The sequence below is a fragment of the Coccinella septempunctata genome, chromosome 4 (assembly GCF_907165205.1).
Source record: "Coccinella septempunctata chromosome 4, icCocSept1.1, whole genome shotgun sequence".
Classification (NCBI taxonomy): Eukaryota; Metazoa; Arthropoda; class Insecta; order Coleoptera; family Coccinellidae; genus Coccinella; species Coccinella septempunctata.
This window is the reverse complement of record NC_058192.1, coordinates 41,047,965-41,071,409: the sequence shown is the minus strand read 5'-3', so window position 1 is coordinate 41,071,409 and position 23,445 is coordinate 41,047,965. Positions and strand designations below refer to the sequence as shown.

At 38.8% G+C, this 23,445-nt stretch overlaps 1 protein-coding gene across 2 annotated transcripts in view; it reads left to right on the top strand.

The window, feature by feature from the left end:
- Positions 1 to 23,445, top strand: part of LOC123311849 (DNA repair protein XRCC3 homolog) — a 33,001-nt gene that overhangs the window by 9,219 nt on the left and 337 nt on the right. The window contains exon 3 of one of the 2 annotated variants that reach the window (XM_044895946.1): positions 23,211 to 23,420. In XM_044895946.1, coding sequence (XP_044751881.1) covers positions 23,211 to 23,420 — 210 coding nt within the window. Of the gene's footprint in view, positions 1 to 23,207; positions 23,421 to 23,445 lie in introns of both variants that reach the window. The other variant, XM_044895945.1, reaches the window with a different exon arrangement.

Here is a 23,445-nt window from a genome sequence, read left to right as displayed (position 1 = left end):
TTTTCTGCTATTCTGATGTCCTGGCTTTTTACAGAAAAAACAAAGTGAGTCCTTTGCAGTGGCGGCACGTGATCTAGTTCACTAGGGGGCTACTTTTAGATATATATATTCGGGTTAGAACGTCCTACGACGTTGTTCGATACCCATTTGCCAGTGCCATTTGTCGTTGCAGGCTTCATCATCCAGTCCCCTTTCGCTCATTGATTTTCTTACTCCCTCAATCCATGTTTTCTTCGGTCTTCCTCTCTTTCTATGTTCCGGCGGACTCCATCTCATCACTTTCTTTGGTAATCTATGCCCGTACCACACCAGCTGTTTCCGCTCTATCAATTCTGTGACCGTTTCCTTTACTCCCATATTCTCCTTTATTATCTCATTGGGTATCCTCTCCCGTCTTGATGTTCTTGATGCCCGTCTTATTGCGTCCATATCTGTAGCCTCTATTCTTCTCCTCATCTGCTCTTTCATCCGCCAAGTTTTCGATCCGTATACCAGAGTACTGCAAAATTTGATGCAATTTATAATTCTTTTTAAAACATACCTGTTCTTATTAACTTGCTCGTTGTGCTTAATAATATTATGCCGGTAAGCTGAATCTAATTGAGCAGCGGTATCAGTCGTACCCAGAAAAGCTAATTCTGTCGAACAATTTACATGCTTGGCAGATAGCGCATGCTTCTTAATTTTTTCATTGAGGTGCTTCAAATCTCTAAATCCTGCCCTTGCCCACACGTTGTCACTTCCAGCGGAGTTGAACAATAGGCAAGGAAAGCAAAACAACGCATTCACAGTATCATAGCCACATATCCATTTGTATTTATCATACACTTGTCTTGAGAATCGTCTTGTGTAAGAAGTTTTTGGAGTTTCATCTGCCTGGGTTAAATTTAAATCGGGAGTCGGTCTACCCAGCAGTTTAATACGGCTTTTTTCCGCCAGCGAAAGCTTCGCGAAATCAGTTTTTAAAATATTTTGAACACTATAAATTGTCCGCCATGATTTCAAAACGTAAACAAATACGAACACACGCTAGGTTGTCTATGCGCTAGCGGGCAGCGGCTAGACTCACAGAACATCAAATATATGGCCAGACTGAAGCGGATAGGGGCGACTTTTATCGTAGCCCTTTCACTCGTTAAAACTTCGTATATGACCGACACAAGAGTTGCGGGTGGAGCCGAATGACTGTCCCAATGCAAGAATTCATCGCCCATGCAGGGACGGACTGCTAGATTATGATTGAAATAAACAAAATTGAAGGAGTCGCATGAAAGTTATACATTGATAAATTATATAAATAACCGTGGAATGTAATATTTTCATTAGAAATCGTATGGGAAGGTAAATAACATAAAAGGATTTATTTCTTGTGATTTTTTGTATGGGGGGCTTTAGCCCTATAGCCCTCACAGACCAGCCGCCACTGGTCCTTTGCATATGCTTGATTTTTCTCCTCAAACTGGACTGTTTTCGTTTTCAATACTGATTCACTGCAGCCTGGCGCTTGATTCTCTTTTCTTCGACTGTATTCATCAATAAGGGTGACCGGCCACCGAATGCGAAGTTGAGCGAAGCTGAGCTTTTTCAATGCTAAATCACGAGCTACGTCACTCGATTCGTAGCTTGTCAATGGGGGCTACCGCGTGTGAATTCGCCGCTAGATGTGCTAGTGTAGCGTGAGGTCCACATCATAGACTCAACTATATGATTAATATTAAGTTTATGGTCTCCATATATCTATAATACTTATATTCATATTTCGTGTTTTATGCTATAAAAGAAGTGAAGCCAAATGGTTGTCAGAAAGGGACTTACACACATGCGCGAACTAAAAATCAAAAAATGACGAACAAGATCTTGATTAGTAACCAAATATTTCTATATTCAATTTCTTCAATATTATCATAGAAATACCAAACGAATATTATGATCTGTGAAATGACAAGTCCCCGTCATCGTAGACAAACAAATCTTGCATTAGTTTGCCTATGTTCAGGACCTTACTCTACAGAGGCGCCAACTGGTGAGCACAAAAACGGTAGCCCTCATTATATTAGTACTGAAAACGCTCAGTTTCGCTCAACTTCGCATTCTGTGGCCGGTCACCCTTATTCTACTTTTTATTGCATCAAGAGTGGAATTTTCACTTTTTTGGTCTCCTGAAGATGTTATTAATGAATTGTAAGATTCTGGTAAGCTGGTGAGAAGAAGCGTGACCCATAACCTTTTGGACTGGTGAAGAAAAGGTTCACTCAGTTATAAGCAACTTTATTAACAGGTCTGCACAATGGAATAGATGATTTGTGAACGAATTAAAAATACATTAGTTGAAAAAAGCTAATGACATATGTCAACGTAATCAACGGCGCCCTTAGATCCAGTTTCTTGTCATTTCATGGAAAGAGTTCCATGTTTTACGCTGTCAGAAATCATAGACGTACATGAATTTGTTGCATCCCAACAATTTGTTCATTTTCATCTCAAAAGACCACATAGTTCTCATTACATGGATAACAAAATTTCATATCTAAATTATAAAAGAGTAACCTATGAGTAATATATGTAGTTCAAATGAAACGCTGCAATAAATAAAAGATGAGTACCCTCTGCCGAGGACTGAATACATTGCCTATTAAAATGAAGTTGTAAGAAGAATATTACACCCATGTTATAAGAAAAATTCAATGAGATGATTTATCGGTGATTCTTCAAAATGTTTTCTATGATTGGCTAATCCAGTAAATCAATAACCTAGTAGACTTCTTCACATCTATAAATGTAAATAATCAAAACCATAAAGAATATCAAACACAAAATAGACTCACCCAAAATTAATTTTTGTAGAATAATGGTGTTACACAAATTACACGACTCTACAAAAAAATTTTTCGTTCTTTGTCCTAACGTTTATACTAGGATTTTCTGGTTAACTATGCACAAAAACGAAAAGAAAATACCTTTTTTTGGTATAAAGTTTGCTTTTGTGATAGTTATAGTATTAATACTCACTCTTAATTTTTTTAATAATTTTTAATAATTCGAAATGACCGCGCGATGAGAGTGGGGTGTTTACGTTTACAAGGTGCCGCTAGAGGGCACTCGAGTCATAAACAACGATCAGGTGTTGTTTACAAGCCCAGACAATCTTCAAATTTCGCCAAGAAAGTGTAAATACGATGCTTATCCCTCTAATGCCCAAGTTTTTTTCTTTTTTAAAATTATTTCCGTATAGTTTCAAATAAGCTTATGTATAATCTACATCTTTTTCTCGCAAATAGTTAACTGATTTACATTAACACCTGTACTCACAAAATGAACCTATACTGAAGGCGGACATGGGCAGAATAATTTTTTATCCACTTATATGCAACCAGTCTCAAGGTGGACCTGGGTATTAGAGGGTTATGCATTTTGTTTTATATGAGGTCAATTTATTATAATTCGTGACGTGAAATACGAATTAAAGACATCTCACGTTCCCTTTGAAGCATATTTTGACTTTCTAGTTTGAAATCAAGACAAGCCATAGGCTCCACATGTTGCTTGTAGTTATTGTAAATGACATCGTTGAATCAGTCTCCTAAACACAGAAGCAAACTTTTTCATGCCATATATTTTTTTTTTCGTCCAATTAGGACCTAAACTATCGAAATTTTATGCTTTGCAGTCAAAGTCAAATTTTGTGTTGTCCCGTGTTATCGAACTTGCAGGGTATGAGTGAAATCTTAGTCAAATTCACAGTTTGAGTAACAAATTGCAGAGAGCATCAAATTCCAATTTATGAAATTTAGGAATACAAATGGAACAACTGACACTTCAAATACAAGAATAACCTATATAATGACAACATATATGTTAAAATAATAATAAGTATATTTGCCATCAAAAAACTTACATGCCACATAAAAAAAAATAATAAATAAACATATAACTATCTAGAAATTCCTCAATTGAATAAATAGTTCTGTTTATCAGGAAATATTTAACTTCTTAAAAATCAATGCATTCGAACCCTTGACATCATCTCACAGGCTATTATACAATTTAGGTTCGCAGAAGTCCGCACTTCGTTCGGTTCTCTTTTTTTATGGTAAGGTGTAGACAATTTGCTTCTGTGCACTGTATTGTATTCGTGGTATTTGTTGCTTGTTGGGAATAATGATTGATTCTTGTCACCATAGTTCACACATTCCAGAATAAACAAGGATGGAACAGTAAGTATCCTGAGGATTCAAAATGCTTCCCTGTAACTTTCGTTCTTGTTTAGATGAAATATTATTATCATGGCCTTTTTTTGCAAGATCAAAATGTCTGATACAAATGATGATGTTCCCCACAAATGAACACCATATGATATGATGGAGTGGAAGTAAGCATGGTAGGTTGCAAGAGCTGCGAGCTACATTTCTTGTACATACTCTATCTGTCATGCGTATGCTGTAAATAGCCGTGTTCAGCTTTTCTTCATTTCTTCTAGGTGGATTGCCCATGTCAGCTTGCTATCAATATGTACTCCTAAAAACTTCAAACTGACCATGTCATTCTTTCCAAACAATATTCCCTGGGTTTTCTCCGCCTTTACATGGATGTAATTATTATAGAATCACTAATCAGATTCCGCCATTACAGCTTTCTCCACCAACCCGAGTATCTCCAAATCTGAAGCCTTCAAGAAAAAGTTTGTATCGTCCGCGATCAACAAGGTTGCAATGAAACTGTGCAAAACTCAAAAAACAAAAATGATGAAGAGTACAGGCCCTAATATAGAGCCCTGTGGTGCACTCTATCGAATTTTCTTCTTTTGTGACAGTTAACTGTTCCATTCTACGTGCTGGTATCGATTCTCAACATATGAACGCTTGAGGTGTAAAGCACGGTTTTTTAAGCCATAATGTTCTAGTTTCCTCGACAATATTCCATGGTGAACACTATCAAAAGCCTTGGAGAGATCCCTCGACAGTTTCGGCCACCTTACCCTCGTCTTCCGCCCTTAAAACTTGTCTGACAATTTCTAGCATGGCTTTTGTGGTAGATTTGTTCCGTCTGTAACCATGCTGGTGAATACCCATTAATGTATATTCCTCGAAATAGTCAATGAGTCTAGATTTCATTACCTCTTGAAAAATCTTTGACAATGATGGCTGCATTGAAATTGGCCTGTTGTTTTGAGGGACTTTAGTATCCCCTTTCTAAACTGGTATGACCCTGGCTGTCTTCATCTGTACTGAAAACACTCCCTCTTTCAAACATGTACAATGCCAATATGTCGTCAAGTAAGAAGGTTGTGTCGAGCGAATCTCTTCAACTATTCCCGAATGTGCTTTATGCTAGCGAACAGTCTTTACAAGTACCTACTACAAAATGATAGCACACTGATACCCTGGAATTGGCAAATATTTTTGCCAATTACTTTTCAACGGTAACCGAAAGGACCCTCCGTCTATACTAAGGGAAGTCTTTATCTTCCTCAATAATGTTCAGCATAACATTTTTTTTTCATCATGTAGTTGAGTGCGAAGTGGCTGATGTAATTAAGTTGCTGAAAAATAATAATTGTGCTAGAATTCTTAAGTTGATAAGCTCAGATATATTTAAGCATTTCACTCATTGTATTAATCTTTCTGTAGTTATCGGGCATCTTTCCTTCTATTCTGAAAATATCCCTGGTTGTTCCAATCTTCAAGAAGAACGACATTCATATCATCAGGAACTATAGATCAATTTCTATTCTGAGCGTATTTTCTAAAGTGTTCGAAAGAGACGTGTTCAACCGAATGGTCAAGTATCTTGACAAGTTCGGTATGCTGGATAATGCTCAACATGGTTTCAGCTCGAGTCGCTCAACAGAGACAACTGCAGTTTCCATTTCTGTGAAAGTTGGACGCTGTCTATCTGGCGAACATGATCTGAGTCTTGGAGTATCACAAGGATCGGTCCTTGGGCCTCTTCTATTTCTCGTTTTCATCAATGATCTCCCAGTTAATTTGAGAATGATGTTCAAAATCTGCTTACGTATAGAGGCTTTCCTTCGCCGAAAAGGATATTCATAATGAGCCTCTGCTGATGATGTTTCGGTAGTGGTTTCGGCATTCGATGAAATTCAGTCCCTATGTTAGCTACTATTAGAAAGTTTCGTGACCTAGTGTCATGGCCTTGCTGTCTTCATTCGACCTGGGGGGGAGACCCATTCAAATATCCGCCTAGGCCATCGATGTTCAGGCATTCTCATTATATATCTATAGTCACGGATGAAAAGTCCAATAAATCATCTTCTTCAAAAAACTACCCACGCTAACCACTTGGCCTGTAATCTACACCAACTTTGTTGTCAAAGTTTAGTGAACTTCTGTCCATTGTTCACACCCACAAACCCACGATTTTATTAATAACGGAGACTTGGATACATTCATCAGTTGCCAATTCTAGTTGTCACATTCCTGAATACACCATTTTTCGTCAGGATAGTATTCGAACGGTTGGATATGGGGGGGGAGTATCTGTCTATCTGAACAACTATTGTCAACGCATTTAAAATTTCTACTTTCCTGGACAGGTATTGAAAATATCTTTGTTGGCATCTCCAATTCCAGCATTTCCTTTACGCTGCCATGCATTTATAGGCCTAGACCTAGTGCAGATGACATGGCACTCGTTCAGTTTCTGAGGAAAATTTCTATCTCACGGCGTAGCTGGTGATTTGAATTACCCTGACATTAAGTCGCCAGTGACGACTCTCCCACCAGCTGGTTCACCATAGTATCCTTTTGCCGAATTACTGTTGAATTCAGGACTTCAGCAGGTTTTTTTCAACCAACTAGATACAGACATGGTCAAGTACCTTCGACTTAAGATCTTCTCATTGCTTCTGATTCCGACCTTCTGTCACAATATCTGCCTCCTCTCGATAAGTCTGACCACGTTCTGCTGATGACAGTTGCAATTTTAGGACGAACAACTTCCCAGATTGCAAAACAAAACATACAAGAAAATAAACTACGAACAAGTTTTTGCAGATCTACTAAATGTAAACTGGCCTGATACTTTTCAGGATTGTAATGATACGGACGAAATGTGTAACCGGTTTCTGAGAATCGTAGATGATATAGTTGCCAATGATACAAACTGATTTACTTCCGAGCATAAATTATTATTGAAGCCTTGGATTAGCGGGCATATTGTTAGGGCAATCAAGATCAAAAAAGGTCTACGGATGATTATCGGAATCATCGACGTTACTCCAATTACGTATCTTCTCTAATTTCATCCTCAAAAAAACAGTTCCAGCATAATCTTGCCACATCCAAGAATAAAAAAAGGTTTTTGAAGTATGTGCACAGTCTAAACAGCAAAATTTCTGTCCCGATGGTTCGTGATGGCTCCGGCAGTCTTTGTTCAGATACACTCGAGTCAGCTCATGTTCTCGCATTTGCTTTCCACTTCCTGAGGGAGATAACTTCCAATATACCTCCAGTTAACTCCCCTCGCTGTCCTTTTGACTTGGGCGATGTGGTTTTTTCTGAGGAACTTGTGGAAAATCATTAATTCGCTCTGCATGTTTATTCAGCTCGAGGTGCAGATGGGATTACGCCGCTTTAACTTTCTCGTTGTTCCAAAGGTTTCGCAAAGCCTCTATGCCTTCTGTTTGAACGATCTTTCGAAGCAGCTACATTACCATTCGACTGGCGATCAGCAATTGTAACACCGATTCACAAGAGAGGAGATAAGACCTTGCCCACCAATTATCGGCCCATAAGTTTGGTCTCAATTGTTGCCAAAGCGTACAACGTATAGTGGCATATCAAATTTTAGATATCCTTTCTGCGGTAAACGATTGGAGTAAAGCGCTCGACGAGAGAATTTCGATAGATATCATCTATTGAGACTTCTCGAAAGCTTTCGACCGTGTGCCTCACAAACGATTGCTTAAAAAATTAGAACACCTTGGCATACATTGCCGCTTATTACTGTGGATAAAATCCTTTTTGAGTCGAAGGACTTTCAAGGTTAGGGCATCAGTGCTTGGACCTATCCATTTTCTCATTTATACGACTGATTTTCCTGGTTTAATTGTGTCCAAGCGCCTGTTGTATGCTGACGACACTTAAATATACGGAGTACCATCATTGAATACCAATCAGCTGCAGCTCTTGACACTATCCAAGTGTTGTATCTTGCATATGGGCAGGAGAAACCCTTTTATAACGTACTCGCCGGCAGGACTCTTAACGTGATTGAGATGCAGAGAGACTTAGGGTTGATTGTCACTCCTAACCTGGACTGGTCTCAGCATATTTCATCTATCTGTGCTAAAGCTGAAAGAATAACTTACATGCTCCAAAAATTCTTCAGTTTCTGCAGCGTCCAAACAGTGCAATTGCTATACGAGAGCTACGTGAGACCAGTTCTAGAATACGCCGGTTCTGCTTGGGGGGTGGCTCTCCAGAGTGATAGGAGTCTGCTGGAGTCCGTCCAGAGGTGGTGCACTAGGATTCCGTTCTCTACCCGAAGTCGACCCGACTATGTTACCAGGCTGCGAATTTTTGGCTTGGGATCGTCGTACAAGAGGCGACTTAATAGTTACATTCCGTGCCATAAATAATAAATTTGGAGTTGATCTGAGTCATCTGTTCGAGCTCAATAGGAATAATCTCCGTAGTCATTCTCATAAGCTGGCCAAGGAACCTTTTTGGACAACTACACGGCAGAACTTTCTAACAAACAGGGTCTCCGATCAGTGAAATAGTTTACCCAGATCTGTCCAGCAGTGTGAACGTTTTCAAAAACAGTTACGATCGATGGAAACTTCGTGAAAGTGCTTTGTGAAGTGTGGTTTCGCTACTTATTTGTACTGGTATGGGTACTGTAAGGATTTTGGGGACTTCTTCTGGTATATTTATGTTTTCTTTTTCATAACTTTAGATGTGAAATGTTTCTTATTTTTGTAAACTTGTGAGTATATGCCCACGGGTAATCCCAGCTCTCCACAACTTCTTCTCAACCTGGTCAGCACCACCTCGATATACAGATTGAATAGCAGAGACGAATTGCTACACCCCTGACGTATCCCTTTCGATGTATTAATTGGCTTTGATAACTTTTCACCAATTTTAATATATGCAGTTTTATCTTCATACATCTCTTGAATAATCGAAAGCATTTGTTTATTAATCTTCAATATGCTTAATGCTTCCCACAGTTTCTTCCTGGGGATTGTATCGTATGCCTTTTCCAGTTCTACAAAGACAATATGCAACTTTTCTCCAGTTGATATTCTTTTTTTTTGTCAGTTGCAGAACAAAAAGGTTACACGATCGTCCCGCTTCAAATCCAGATTGTTCTTCACTTATTTTAGCCTTCTTCTTCTCGCTGAGTTTGCAATTTAATATTTTACCATAAAGGCGACTCAAGCTGCTAGTAATAGTAAGGCCTCCGTAGCAATTGGGATCTTTTATATCCCCTTTTTGGAAGATCACTATGTAGGCCTCCTTTCATTCTTATGGGAGTTTTGGCCAAATCGCAGCGTCTATTCATTAAGGTCGTCAGTCTGTAGATTACTTTTGTTCCTCTATGTTTCACCAACTCTATCGGTATTTTTTTTCAATGTTCTCTCACCCTCAGACGTCACACAGATATGCTCTCTTTTCGTTGTCAACTGATATGTGCTGCTTTCTTCTATGACTCTTGTTGTTTTATATTATATTATGATTTATTATTTTACTCAAGACAAATTAATATTAGCTCCTCATTTCATTTGTATCGCTCTTCCTGAGCCCCGAAGAAGGTTTTAAATAAACCGAAACGTCAATATTATCTTGACTTCATTTTTGTGTTGACATCATGCTCCTTTTCAGGTGGAAACTATATAATTTGTCCAAAGTGATCTCCCAGATGAAGGTTTTTCGTCATTTTATCAGTGATTTCGAAATTACAAAAGAAATTATCAATGCATGTTTAGCTGGTAGGTGATAGGTTCTTTCAATTTATACTTCATGTTATATGCCTGGAACAAATTAATCATGTTGAGACGTCCTTTATTCTTAGTCATCACGTTCACGGCAGCCACTACTATTTTGTAATTTTTGAATTTTTTTTGATGAAATATTATTATGTCCAGCATGACCTCAATTTTTTATGAGGAAGTTTCCATCTAGCTAGGCCTAAGATTACCTTTAGACACACACAACTAGGAGTTTTTTTTCTGGTACATCTATACCTGAAAATTCTCCTCTCTAATATCTTCAGCCCGTTTGCAACGGCCGAGAATTCTCTACAAAATTCTCGCAAGAAAACGGCAGAGATTATTTTGTATGCAAGTGAACAGAGAATTCTACCGAAAGTAGAAGTTCTTGAGTTGAAACAGGTCAATACTATTCCTAATTCAAATGGTAGATTACTGGATTTGGGGTTTTCTAATATCGATTGTGCTACAACTGGCAAATCTGCGGGGTTGGTTGGTGTTGATCCACACCATCCCCCTTTTTCTTTCGATCTGAATCATCGTCCTGCCGCTACGCATGACTTCGGCCTGGAGGATAAGTGCACTAGAAAATTTAACTTCAGAAAAGCTAACTTTCCCATGATGTACCGGATGATTGCCGAGGATGACTGGTCTGACGTTGTGAACGCGACGGATGTGGAACGGTCATGCAATGCTCTCTACTCAGTGGTTGATGACATTTTTCATAAGACTGTTCCCTACAAGATGAAGAGGACCCGAAGATTTCCCACTTGGTTTTCTCCGGTTCTAATTAGATACATACGTATGAAAGGAAGTGCTTATCGTAGATACAAGAGATCAAATGATAATATAATTCTTCCCTCCAACGATTTAGGACTCTAAGACCAATCGTTAAGTCAACAATCAAAACTGATTACAAGGACTTCATCTCTTGTGCAGAAGAATCGATCGCTAACGATCCTACGACATTCTGGTCGTTCATTCAAGAAAGAAGGGGCCGCTCGAGATTTCCTGGTGTTGTGGCGGATGGGGTTGATTCGTACAATAAACCTGGAGACATTGTCAGTGCCTTGTAATGAGAGGATGGTTTTTCAAACCACCAACCCTCATTTTAGAATAATTATTTTAGTTTTCATTTTTAAGTAATTTTGTTTTTGAATTAATTTTTCGAGAAATCTTTTCAAATTTCCAATTCAGGATTCCGACATCGTTCGGAATTGTAAACAGTCCGCACCGTTTTTATTCCGTTTTCATTTCCTAAAAACGATGTCGCACCGTATAAAACATCCTGAATTGGAAGATAACCGAGTTTTTTGTTCGCTAGCACAGATAAGTCGAAATTAAGACGTCTTCATCGACGCATATTTTACCGAATTTCGACTGTCAGGGCATATCTGATTTCCGCACCCCCCCTGTGGGTATAAAATCAGATGTTCCCCCGCAGGTCACTCACTTCCAAATAATCGCCGAAATTGAGAAAGTTTACGTTGCATTCGCCGTGTTAATTGCTTGCTGCACTACTTTCGTTTCCGGGGCCTATTGAGAATTTACCATTTTTTATTTTTTTTTTCTGGGGGAAATTTTAGAAAGAGTTTTAGTTGATTTGTTTATTTTTTCTACTGTTATACTGTGAGTGAATTAGAACCAGAGGTGAGCCGACACTTCGTTATTTTTTTTATATAATATTGGAACTTCAGTTTCCGTCTACATCCCTCTTATACCCGAGTCTGAGTTCCACCCCTACTGTCATTAAAGTACCCTGCTGGTGTGGATACCCGGGGGGTACCGAAGGCACTTTGAGGTGGCTCACCCTTCCCTGAAATTTCCCGTCTCTCTCAGTTCCACCCCTACTGTCGTTAAAGTACCCTACTGGTGTGGATACCCGGGGGGTACCGAAGGCAGTTTGGGGTGGCGCACCCTTTCCTCATTTTTCCGTCTTTTACCTCGTTCCTGTGTTCACCCCTACGGTTAGGGAGGCATTCTGCTGGTGTGGATACCCGGGGAGTGCCGAACGCGCCTAAGGGTGAGCCGACGTAACTCTGTGTCGTAGTTTTTCACCCTCTTACCTGACTGAAGTCCGATATCTGTCCGTTAAGTGTGCGTCTTAGGTTCTGGCTGGCGAACAAGTCCGTAAACCCCCGTATAACTTTTGAGATCGTATCCCGTTTCATTCCGTCCGTTTTGCCCTGTAAATTCACTGATTTCGAGTCTTTCACTGTACGAATACACAAAAAATACAGAACATTTCTAAGGAAAATATTGCCCAAAAAAGATGAAGTTTAACGGAAAGGTCGGTATTTTCAGCTAGTTAAACGGACTGAAGAAAGCGGAAAATAGTGAAAATATCACCCCAGGTATGCACTACGGAAGGATTAAAAATGCTTGCCCTAAACTTTCAAACTTATCGTCAACTGTACTGCACGGTAAATTCCTCACACACTTTTCTCGGTACCTCGATTTCTATTAATTTCGCTCTTGACCTTCAGCGCCTGGCCTCAGAGGAATACCCCTCTCCGTGGAAAACTCTCCCCACTATGGGTAACTCATCTCCCCATTGGATACACTCAAATTTTTTGGTCAATCAACTGGCTCGGAAAGAGACAGAAACAATTGAAGAGAAGAAAAAACGGAACAAGTTGAGAGACCTTTTTCGAGGTATAAAAAGTAGGAAAGAATTATAAAATATAGTCCATTCAAGAACGATTGACATCCCAGAAGGACTTGAAAGTCCAGTCCAGACGCAGCTTAATATCTGATCATAAAAGAGCTTCAATAATTTCTGTAGTTTTGATCACAGAATTGGAATAAATAAATATAACCTAAAAAAGCATTTGAAGAGAAGAAATATTCGAATTCAGAGCATATTAATCTGCATTCAGAATTGATAGAATAATGTTTCCAATTTGTACGAATGAATTAAGGACATAAACAGCAGAACAAAATTCAAATTATCGTCAGTCAGTGGTTCAGTGCATAGATTCACCTATAATAGATCACTGTTCATTCACAATACCAACCTGAATTCCGCAACACAAAATCTTAACTTATGGGCTATTACCAACTTAAATTCAATTTTTCATAGCTACGCAAGATGTCGATCATTCTTGAATGGACTATATATGAATTCCGAAAACAGACATGAGCCTGGTCGGTGGAAAACAATGACATAATATCAATCGGTATAAGCCCCCCCCTATGATAATATAACGGTTTTTTTTTTTCAAAAATATTGCGGTTGTCAGGTTTAATTATGCAAGTTTCGGTGAAGGATTTTTTTTGTGGCGGAGCAAAAATCTGCATGTCACAATAGGACCCCCCACATAAAAATCCATCGGCGTTAAATCGGGGCTCCTCGCCGGTCATAGTATGGGTCCAGCTCTTCCAATCTATTGATTTGGGTATTTCTCGTCCAACCATGCTCGAACACTTGTTCTGTAATGCGCTGGGCAGCCATCATGTTGAAAGAACATGTCTCGTGTCAATGCAATCGGAGAGTCTTGCATCAAAGAGGGTAACACTTCCCTCAAAAAGTTTTCGTATGTCTCGCCATTTGAAGTATTGGGCCTATCAAGTAATTTGATATTATGGCAATCCACACATTTAAACTGAATCTCTTTTGTGATCTTTTAGTTTTTTTTTGGGGGGGGGGATTACCTTGCGCTTTGGGAGACCAATAATGGGCGTTATGATAATTTGCCGTCTTTATAAGTTTGAATCATTAATAACAGCATTGAGCATAAATCTGCAGAAGTCTAGTCGCCTCAATGGATCCCCTTCATCATTTACTTGCACTGGCTTGTAATGGTAAGGGTATTGCCAAGTAGTGTGAATTACGAACCACACTTTCCACTGGGAAATACCAAGCCGTCGAGCAACATTTGTTGACGTGTTTGGGTCCGCTTCAAAGAGACGTTGTGTTTCATTGGCTTCCTCGTCGTTGTCATCCAGAATACGAGGTCTTCCCGTGTCAGTCCGATGTACTAGAACCATTGAGTATTAACATTAACCTTGGGGTTGAATACTCAAAGCTAGAACAGCCCCAGTTTCTCGTAGTCTTCGATAAACTCTGTCAAATACACCAATATCAGGTACTCGACGAGTAGGATACCGTCGCATGTTTTCATTTTTCGACATTGCCGACGCTACTATCTTAACTTACATTTGGTCAATGTTTCGCTTATTTAATAGCAAGTGTTATATCTTTTTGCATAGCTAAAGAGACGAAGAAGTTTTTAAAATTATATTCCATGAAGTTCTTAAAAAAAAAGCGCTTCAAAGTTGAAAACACTTGTGGAAGTTCTTCAATTCTAACCGTTGTCGATCAGTCGTATCGAGCTGTTGAACCTACTGAGTGGTAGATTCAGTTTCTGTTTATCAGATGTGATGATGCATGGACGTAATGATGATGGTAATTAACCATGGTAATGATGGTAATTAACCACCCAGCAAACACAATTGCATAACATCAACGTATCATACATATTGCAAAGTTCCGTACACGATCTATCCGTTATCTGTCCGGTTACATGTTCGGTTCACATATAGGTACTTTGTACCTTACATGGTTACATGCTATGTGCAAAGGATGATAGCTCTGGTACAGAACATCTGCTAACAATTTGAAATATAACCTCAATAAATACAAGGACATCAAAAATTCAATGGATCGCCATATTTGATGAAATACGTACTTATTTTGGGCAAAAACTGTACCAAAACGATAATTTATTGTTGCATCTGATTGATTGTCAATATTCATACTTGAGACTTCTTTAGTAACCTATGTCTACGATCCGTGGTTGTCTCCCGCTCCGACCTAAAATTCCTTCTCATTCCGGGCTCGAACCTGCTTTTCGACATCTTGTGTTCCTGAGTGGTCCCTCCAACCTATCTAGCTATGGAAACATGTGACTACTCTTATAAGTGCACCATATTAACTGTATGGAATAAAAATTGCTTCTTATATCAATGCGGAAACCAAATAATTCTCAAAACTCGAACTAAAATCGCATTCTTTATGTTTTAAAAAATAACTCGAGTATTTGCTTTTCATTTGTCACACAAAATCATCAGATATACACAATATTGTATCTCTGACGAATGGAATCAGGTTTACTATCCTTGCAAATATTATAATATATAATAAATTTGTCATACCAAAGAGGTTAATCTTTGGTCATACTGATGCATGAATGTGCACATTCAGCATAATCACACAACCCTTCTTTTTCCTCCGAACGTCAATAATTGAGGTTTTGAAAGTTGAGTTATCAAAGTTCATTTATAATTGGCCTATTTTGGCGGATTCTATCCGCTAGTAGTAAGAAATTGAATAAAACAGTTTCGATAACAGCTACTTTCAGTACTGATGTTTGTGCTTTTTTACGATTCAATAAATCATGCCGTAAGTTTCATTGTCGGGATGACTGCTGAAAAATTAATACTTATAAGTATATGTTATGTGTATACTCTTATATCGTAATAATATGGATTTAATGCTCTGATTGCTACATAAAATTAACAGAACATTTGAATGAAAATTGTGCACTTATAAATTAATATACCATATACATAACATTCTCATCCAAAATGATACATATCATAGATAATACGAAATTGATATACCATATACTTTTCATGAAAAACATAACAAATTGATGTATAATGATACATAAATATTATATTATGTTTGATACAATGACGGCTCGTCAGGGTATGCAGGGTCGGCTGGGCCGACCCAAAAATAATCGAGAAATAGACAATAATTATAATTAATTTATTCCTCGAAACTTATTCCAAATGATCAATTTCGATATTCAAATCTCGATTAATTCCCTAGTATAACGTACTACAACTTAATTCGATCAACATGACGCCCCAGTCGCCCTGAATTTCTCATTCCTTACGCTAAACACGCCAGGTCGGCCAGCCGCACGAGCCTAGCGAAACGCTTCAAGTTATGGTACCGTACAGCACCTACGTCGCACACCGTTATCACCAAGTTGAACTGTACAATACATCGTATTAAGCGGGCTGCGGACTACGAGCGATAATATAATATATATTATAGCGCTATCATGAGATATAATATCATATTATATTAAGCGTGCAGCAGATTAGGATATAAAATTTTTATATTCAGTACTATTTCAGTAGGCATAGGCGTGAAACTGAGTTGCAATTTCGTGGCGCGGGGGTTTAGACGTAAGGTGGGAGGTGGGATATATTCTGAAATATCGCTCGAAAAGCATATCTCTGCAGATACTTAATATATCGCCCGGATATAGATATATATTATAGCATTAATGCGCGGTGTTACATGTTATTTCTTTTGAAGCGATTTTTATGTAATATGTGAGATATAATATATATTATATTATCGCTCGTAGTCCGCAGCCCGCTTTACGTCGCTGCTAGATACATACTGTAACCAGTCCGGCCCTTGCGGTCGGACCTTTCTAGAACCAGGGCGGTCGCTTCCTTCTGGAAGAATCGCGAAAGGTTCGCGAAGGTACCTGAATGTTTCCGGCGCCTATATAAGCCCAGCGGAGGAGCAGGTAGGCAAGTACAAGTACAGTTACAGTGCAAGCGACTAGTGGAAATAAACAAGAGTGGAAATAAATAGTAGTGTAATAGTTAGTTTGTGAGTTATATGTGTATTAAGTGTAAATAAATAATTTTAATAAGTTGGACGTTTTAATCAAGCAAAGAAAACGTTACATTGGTGTCAAGTGTGCGCTTCAACATCGCTCGAATTAAATAAATAATTTTGGATATTTGGAGTTCATGCCAGTGACCACAAGACTGCAGAACACGATGGAGACTCAAGCGGTAATGGACTTTTTGAGTAAGATGAACGAAAGAATGGAAGAAAATTCTCGAAAATTGAATGAGGAAATGGACGAGAACTCTTGCAAGTTGAATGAGAAAATGGACGAGAATTCTTGTAAGTTGAATGAACAAATGGTCCAAATGGAAGAAAATTCTCGAAAATCAAATGAGAAAATTGACGAGAAATTGAATGAGAAAATGGACCAGATTAGGGAAAATTGTAACGATGTGGTGAGTCAACTTACAGATAAATTGGATAAGAAACTAGAAACCATAAATGGAAAATTCGATAAAGTAGACGAGAAGTTTGATATAGTGAACGAAAAATTTGACGAAGTTTATGAAAGAGTTGATGAAAAGTTTGACAAAGTTTATGACGACGTAAATGGAAAATTGGAAGAAATGGCAGGAATAATTGAACATCATTCCAAGTTGATAGATTCCTTGAAAAGAATGTCAAACAGAACAGATATTCTGGCTTCAACACCCTACAGCTCTGCAAAAGCGGAAAATGACTGCGAAGGTAGTAGAATGAAGATCAAGCCCCCAACTTTTGATGGAAAAATACCCTGGTCGACATATCAAAAACAGTTTGAAGCTGCTGCCCTGGTGAACAATTGGAACGACAACGAAAAAGCCACGGCATTAATTATAGCTCTACGAGGAGAGGCGCTCAACATTCTGCAGACGTTCCCGGAGAGTCAACAAGTCTGTTACGAAGTTCTTACATCGAAACTTCAGATGAGATATGGTGATGCTCATCTACAACAAGTATACCATGCACAAATAAAGAACCGAGTGCAGAAAACAGGGGAAAATCTCCAGGAGTTTGAAGCTGATGTGGCGAGATTAGTCAGGCTGGCTTATCCATCTGCTCCAGATAGCTTCCTGGAACAGCTATCAATCCAGACATTCGTGGATGGTATAAAGGATAGTGAAATACAACAAGCCCTGAGACTAGCACGCCCTAGAACCGTAGATGATGCTAAGGCTAAGGCCCAGGCTTTGGAAATCGAAGCAGCGAAGCAAGCGTCGCATAGGGGACACTTTCGTGTAAGACAAGAGCAAGAAACAGATCGATCTGTTGAGGAGATTGTCAGAGAAAAAGTCCGCAGAATATTGCTTGCTGGGAAAAAGGATGCTGTGTGCTGGAACTGCAACAAAAGGAGGCATTTCAAGCAAAATCGTCCACAATTTGAAAGGGCTACAGCTGGGAAAATAAAAGGAGTCGCTGTGGTAGACAATGGCTCGACCAAAACCATTGAGTGTCCCCAGAATTCCAGTCATTGTTCGCGCCTGGAAGAAAAGATCGATTTAAGGCGGACCACCGTAATCGAAGACGACTGGCTACCTGAAGAAATTCAAAGAGCACAAGAGGAAGATAACGACTTGAAAGTAATCCTGAGTTGGAAGAAGAGCGGAAGACGACCTACTTGGGAAGAAGTATCCAGACTGAGCCAGAATGTAAAGTCGTATTGGGCACAATGGGAAACATTGAAGATTGATGGAGGTCTTCTGAAGCGTTGTTGGGAAAATGAAGATGGAACTGAGCAGAGACTTCAGTTGATTGTGCCAAAGAGCCGTGTTACAGACATTCTGACCAGACTACATAATGGAACTTCAGGTGGACATTTCGGGATAACCAAGACGTTGGAAAAAGTCAGGCAGCGATTTTATTGGCTAAATTGTGAGAGGGACGTTAAAGATTGGTGTAGAAGATGCAAGGTTTGTGCTGCTGCTAACGGACCTTATGGTAAAGGAAAAGCACCAATGAGGCAATATAACGTCGGATCCCCCATGGAACGAGTAGCTATCGACATCGCTGGCCCCTTTCCCGAAACAGACCATGGAAACAAGTACATTTTGGTAGCGATGGACTATTTCACGAAATGGGTGGAAGCCTACGGTATTCCTAATCAAGAGGCAAGTACGGTAGCTGATAAATTGGTCAGAGAATTCTTCTGCAGATTTGGAATACCTCTGGAGCTGCATTGTGATCAAGGCCGAAATTTTGAATCGAAGTTATTCCAAGAAGTATACAGCAAATTGGGAATTCACAAAACAAGGACTACACCTCTTCATCCACAATCAGACGGCATGGTCGAACGAATGAATCGGACCATGGGAAAACATCTAGCCAAAGTAGTTTCTGATCACCAGCGGGATTGGGATGAATATTTACATCTATTCACCATGGCATATAGATCTTCGGTTCAAGAATCTACCAAGGAAACTCCATCCAGTATAATGTTCGGCCGAGAAATAAGACTGCCTTGCGACTTAGAGTTTGGATGTAAGCCTGGAGAAGACGTAGCTGGGGAGGACTACGTTAGTAAATTAAGGAACAAGCTGGATTACATTCATGGCAAGGTTCGCAATCAAATGCAGCAAGCAAGTGATCGAATGAAAATGCGCTATGACATCAAGGCTATTGAAGGTGGATTCACCACTGGGGATCTGGTGTGGCTACATAATCCACAAAGGAGGAAAGGTTTTTCACCAAAGCTGCAGAGACAGTGGGAGTGACCGTATGAAATAATCAAGAGGATAAATGATGTAGTTTACCGGATAAGGAAGCTCCCCAGAGGAAAACCAAAGGTTGTCCATTTCAACCGATTAGCCCCGTACGCGCAGGACAAAGAAGAGGTACGTCTTGTGGAAGCCCCGCTCATTGCGTAGCGGAGGACCTTCGTATGAGCAAAGGAATAGCCAGAGTATTCAGAAATAAATTTGGACGTGAGGAACAACTATTGCGACAGCAGCCAAGAATCGGAAAAGTTTTGAAATTGAAGGCTGAAGGTCGGTTCATTTATTACCTAGTCACCAAGCGACATTCCTATCAGAAGCCAACCTATCAGAATCTATGGACGGCACTGCATAGCTTGAAAGAAGACCTTCAACGCTTTGGAGTTAGGAAATTAGCTGTTCCCAAGCTCGGTTGTGGTTTGGACCAGCTGAATTGGCGAGTTGTGCGAAGCATGCTGGAGGTGGTATTTCAGGGGACTGGTATACGGATCCTGGTGTGCAGTTTCAACCCAAAGCAGGCCAGGGAGCCTGGAAAAACTGTGAAGTGCTACTTCCATCAGAATGGCTACTGTAGGAATGGTGATGACTGCAAGTTTCGCCACGGTCCTCGGAGAAATTCACTAAATCTGTTCTGGGACAGAACAGGCTTAAGGAGGGGACAGTGTAACCAGTCCGGCCCTTGCGGTCGGACCTTTCTAGAACCAGGGCGGTCGCTTCCTTCTGGAAGAATCGCGAAAGGTTCGCGAAGGTACCTGAATGTTTCCGGCGCCTATATAAGCCCAGCGGAGGAGCAGGTAGGCAAGTACAAGTACAGTTACAGTGCAAGCGACTAGTGGAAATAAACAAGAGTGGAAATAAATAGTAGTGTAATAGTTAGTTTGTGAGTTATATGTGTATTAAGTGTAAATAAATAATTTTAATAAGTTGGACGTTTTAATCAAGCAAAGAAAACGTTACAATACATAGTCGGCCAGCACGGGTTGGGCCTACCTTGCTATGGTTTGGGCGTTTAGTTTTCATATTTCTAGATTTCCTCATTGTCTATTGACTCTATTGCAAAATATTATATTATCAAATGAATAATTAATCATTAAATATTCTGTCTATTTTAGAGAAGAGCGTATTCGTACCGTTTAAGAGTAGTTTAGTCAATGAAAATATAATATATCCCTAATTATAGATAGATTTTTTGTTTATTAAATGAATAGTTGATTTTTGAAAAAGGGTATTCGTACCGTGGCTGTGGTCCGTATATACACTTTGGTTTCTTCTGGTTAGTAAGTGGGCGGTCCGTAAATGTCGAATTCCTGACAATTCAGTTCAATATCTGTCACCAGAGTAACCGCACTGGTAACTTTCGGTTACCAAATGTGTATATACGGAGCATACGCCGTATAAGAGTAGTTTAGTGATTTTTTGACCATAAAAATTCGTAATTCCTTGTGAATTTATAAGGTACGGTGATTTCGAAGTTTCTTGAATACGCGTAGATCGGCCGGCCGAGCCTCGGAGTGTGGATATAAGAATCGCATCCGCATCGCTGTTCCCATATTGAATTGAATTAGGTCAGTGTCGTAGAATAAGAGAAAGGGGTGCACGTACGTGTTTATCAGTTTTCTTCGATTAATTTCGTAAATTTTGATAATCTGAGTGGATTCTAAATTTCTTGGATTGTTGAATAATTGGAGTGGTAGCAAATCGAAACAAACTTTGCATCCTGTCACAAAATCATATGACAGTGGAAGGAGGAATGGTGAAATAAAGAAAGGAAAAATTAGCACATTATCACACAAAATCAAATTTGTAGATGTGTTTCAGTGAACTTGAAATTTTGATTCGTATTGACGTTGATGTTTTGTGTTGTAATAAATTTGTTATCGGTATATTTACAGAAAGACCCCGAAGAAGAATAAAACTATTATTCAAAAGCTTGGCAAAAACAAAGAAGTGTAGTACATTCTTTCTCCAAAAACAAGCCTAAACTTTTATACACTGCCGTTGTATGAAGAAAATCAGATTATATCTGCAGGGTGGGACATTAGTCTGGAATAAAATTGTTTCATCAATATTGATCAATCACTCAAAATGAAGACGCTGAAACCCACCAATTGCTTTTCAATTAACTTCTTCTTCTATCTATTAATAGTTTCTGAGAAACTGTTTCTCAACCAATAACTTAACATCAAGATGCTGAAAAACATGTCAATTGAGTTCTAATTGCACTTATTTTTGGGACATAAAATTGAATATTCCGCGTTTTCATTTCCAGTTATTGGTTGAAAAAATAGATACTAATTTTATTCCAGGATATTCCCTGTATATCCTGGGTCGGGCCGACCCACACCTTATGGCCACGAGCCGTCACTGGTTTGATATGTATCACGTGAAAATGAGAACGTTATGTATATGGAATATTTATTTATAAATCCACAGTTGTGTTTCAAATGTTCTGTTTATGTTATGTAGCACCTTTATGCATGTAACATGTTGGTTTGCTGGGCATGGTAATTAAGGGATTGATTCATGGAGTCAATATCCTAAGCAATCCTGAATTCGGGCTTAAGAATGAAAACTTTATAAATGAGGTACTTCAACTCAATAGTTATCCCATAAGTTTATAATAAAAAGAATGATTGCTCGGACTGAGAATAATGAATGATTTTAGGTGTATAAAGCCCGTTTGCAACAGCCGAGAATTCTCTGGAGAATTCTCTACAAAATTCTCGCAAGAAAACGGCAGAGATTATTTTGTACGCAACTGAACAGAGAAATCTACCGAAAGTGCGTTTGTAACGGTACATAATTCACGGCGCATGAAATCTCGAGTAAATTTTCTAGAGAATTCTCGGCTGTTGCAAACGGGCTTAAAACCTCAGTCCACAAGTGAATGCGACCTTACTGTAAAGTATAGTAGCGAAACAAATTCGTTTTTGTTAAAACGACATCGCTTATATTTTACACTTCAGGGCTACCTTATAAAGTTGTGTTGAATAAACTGAATATTCTGTTGTAATATTTTATTTTACTTCCCTTTTCCCAGTGGCTACAGAGAATCTTGCAGAGGAGCATTCAAAGAAAACAAAACCCTTACAGTCTATGGCCTCTATGTGTAAACAAAGAGTCTTTGGTATAAATTCCTGCTGTTTCTATACGCAAAAACTCAGACTTATTCGCCGGATGCAGACGTCGAGAAGATGCAAGACATATGGTCCCCTTCCGTACGTCTACCCCAAACATTCCCTAACGATGTATGAGAGAGGTGCATTCTATATGGGAATGAAATACTACAACGTCCTACCGAAACATCACAAGCATAAATACTTTCAAGAGGAAAAAATTCAATTATTTGGTTGATATAGAACCCTACTCACTATCTGAACTTCACATGAGTTAAATTCAATTTCTCTTTTGACCTACTCTCCTTTTATTTTACTTGTACAATCATTGTGAGAATTGATGAATACTATTACTATTCAAGTCAAATTTCATTACAACAAATAATATTACTAATATTAGGCTTGTTGTGATAGTTTGACTATACACAGATAGATGTTCAATGAATGATTTCTTTGATATTCTTCGACTTCGTGTGGCGGTCTCTACGAGCGAGATAAATAAGCACAAATTATTTTTCCCTCACTAAGCTGAACCTTTGAGTATTCAAATGATAATACTCAAGATCTGAACTGAGTTACCGCTCTAGGGGGTTTAATACTCAAAGATTGTAGATATTCATCATAATTACATGGTTATAATCGATAAAATGTGGCAACCCAAGTTACCATAATGAATCATAAGCGCCAAAATTTGCCTTTACGAAGACTCAGTACATAAATGATTCAGCTATCAAAATATGTACTTGACAATATAAAGTTTTTTGTTTGTTTTACAGCAGAGACTCAAGAAAGTTTTATGTTTTGATATAAAACATCTTGGAAGATTTAAAAGTATTGGCCTTATAGTTATAGACTCAATTGGTGGCCTTTTTCGAAATCATAGTTCAGGAATGAGATATGATCATCGTAGTAAAGATTTAGCTAAAATAGCTGAGGAACTGAGAAAGTTGAGCTCAAGATTTAAATGTATTATTCTTTGCTGCAATCAGGTGAGTTTATCAACAAATTTAAAAG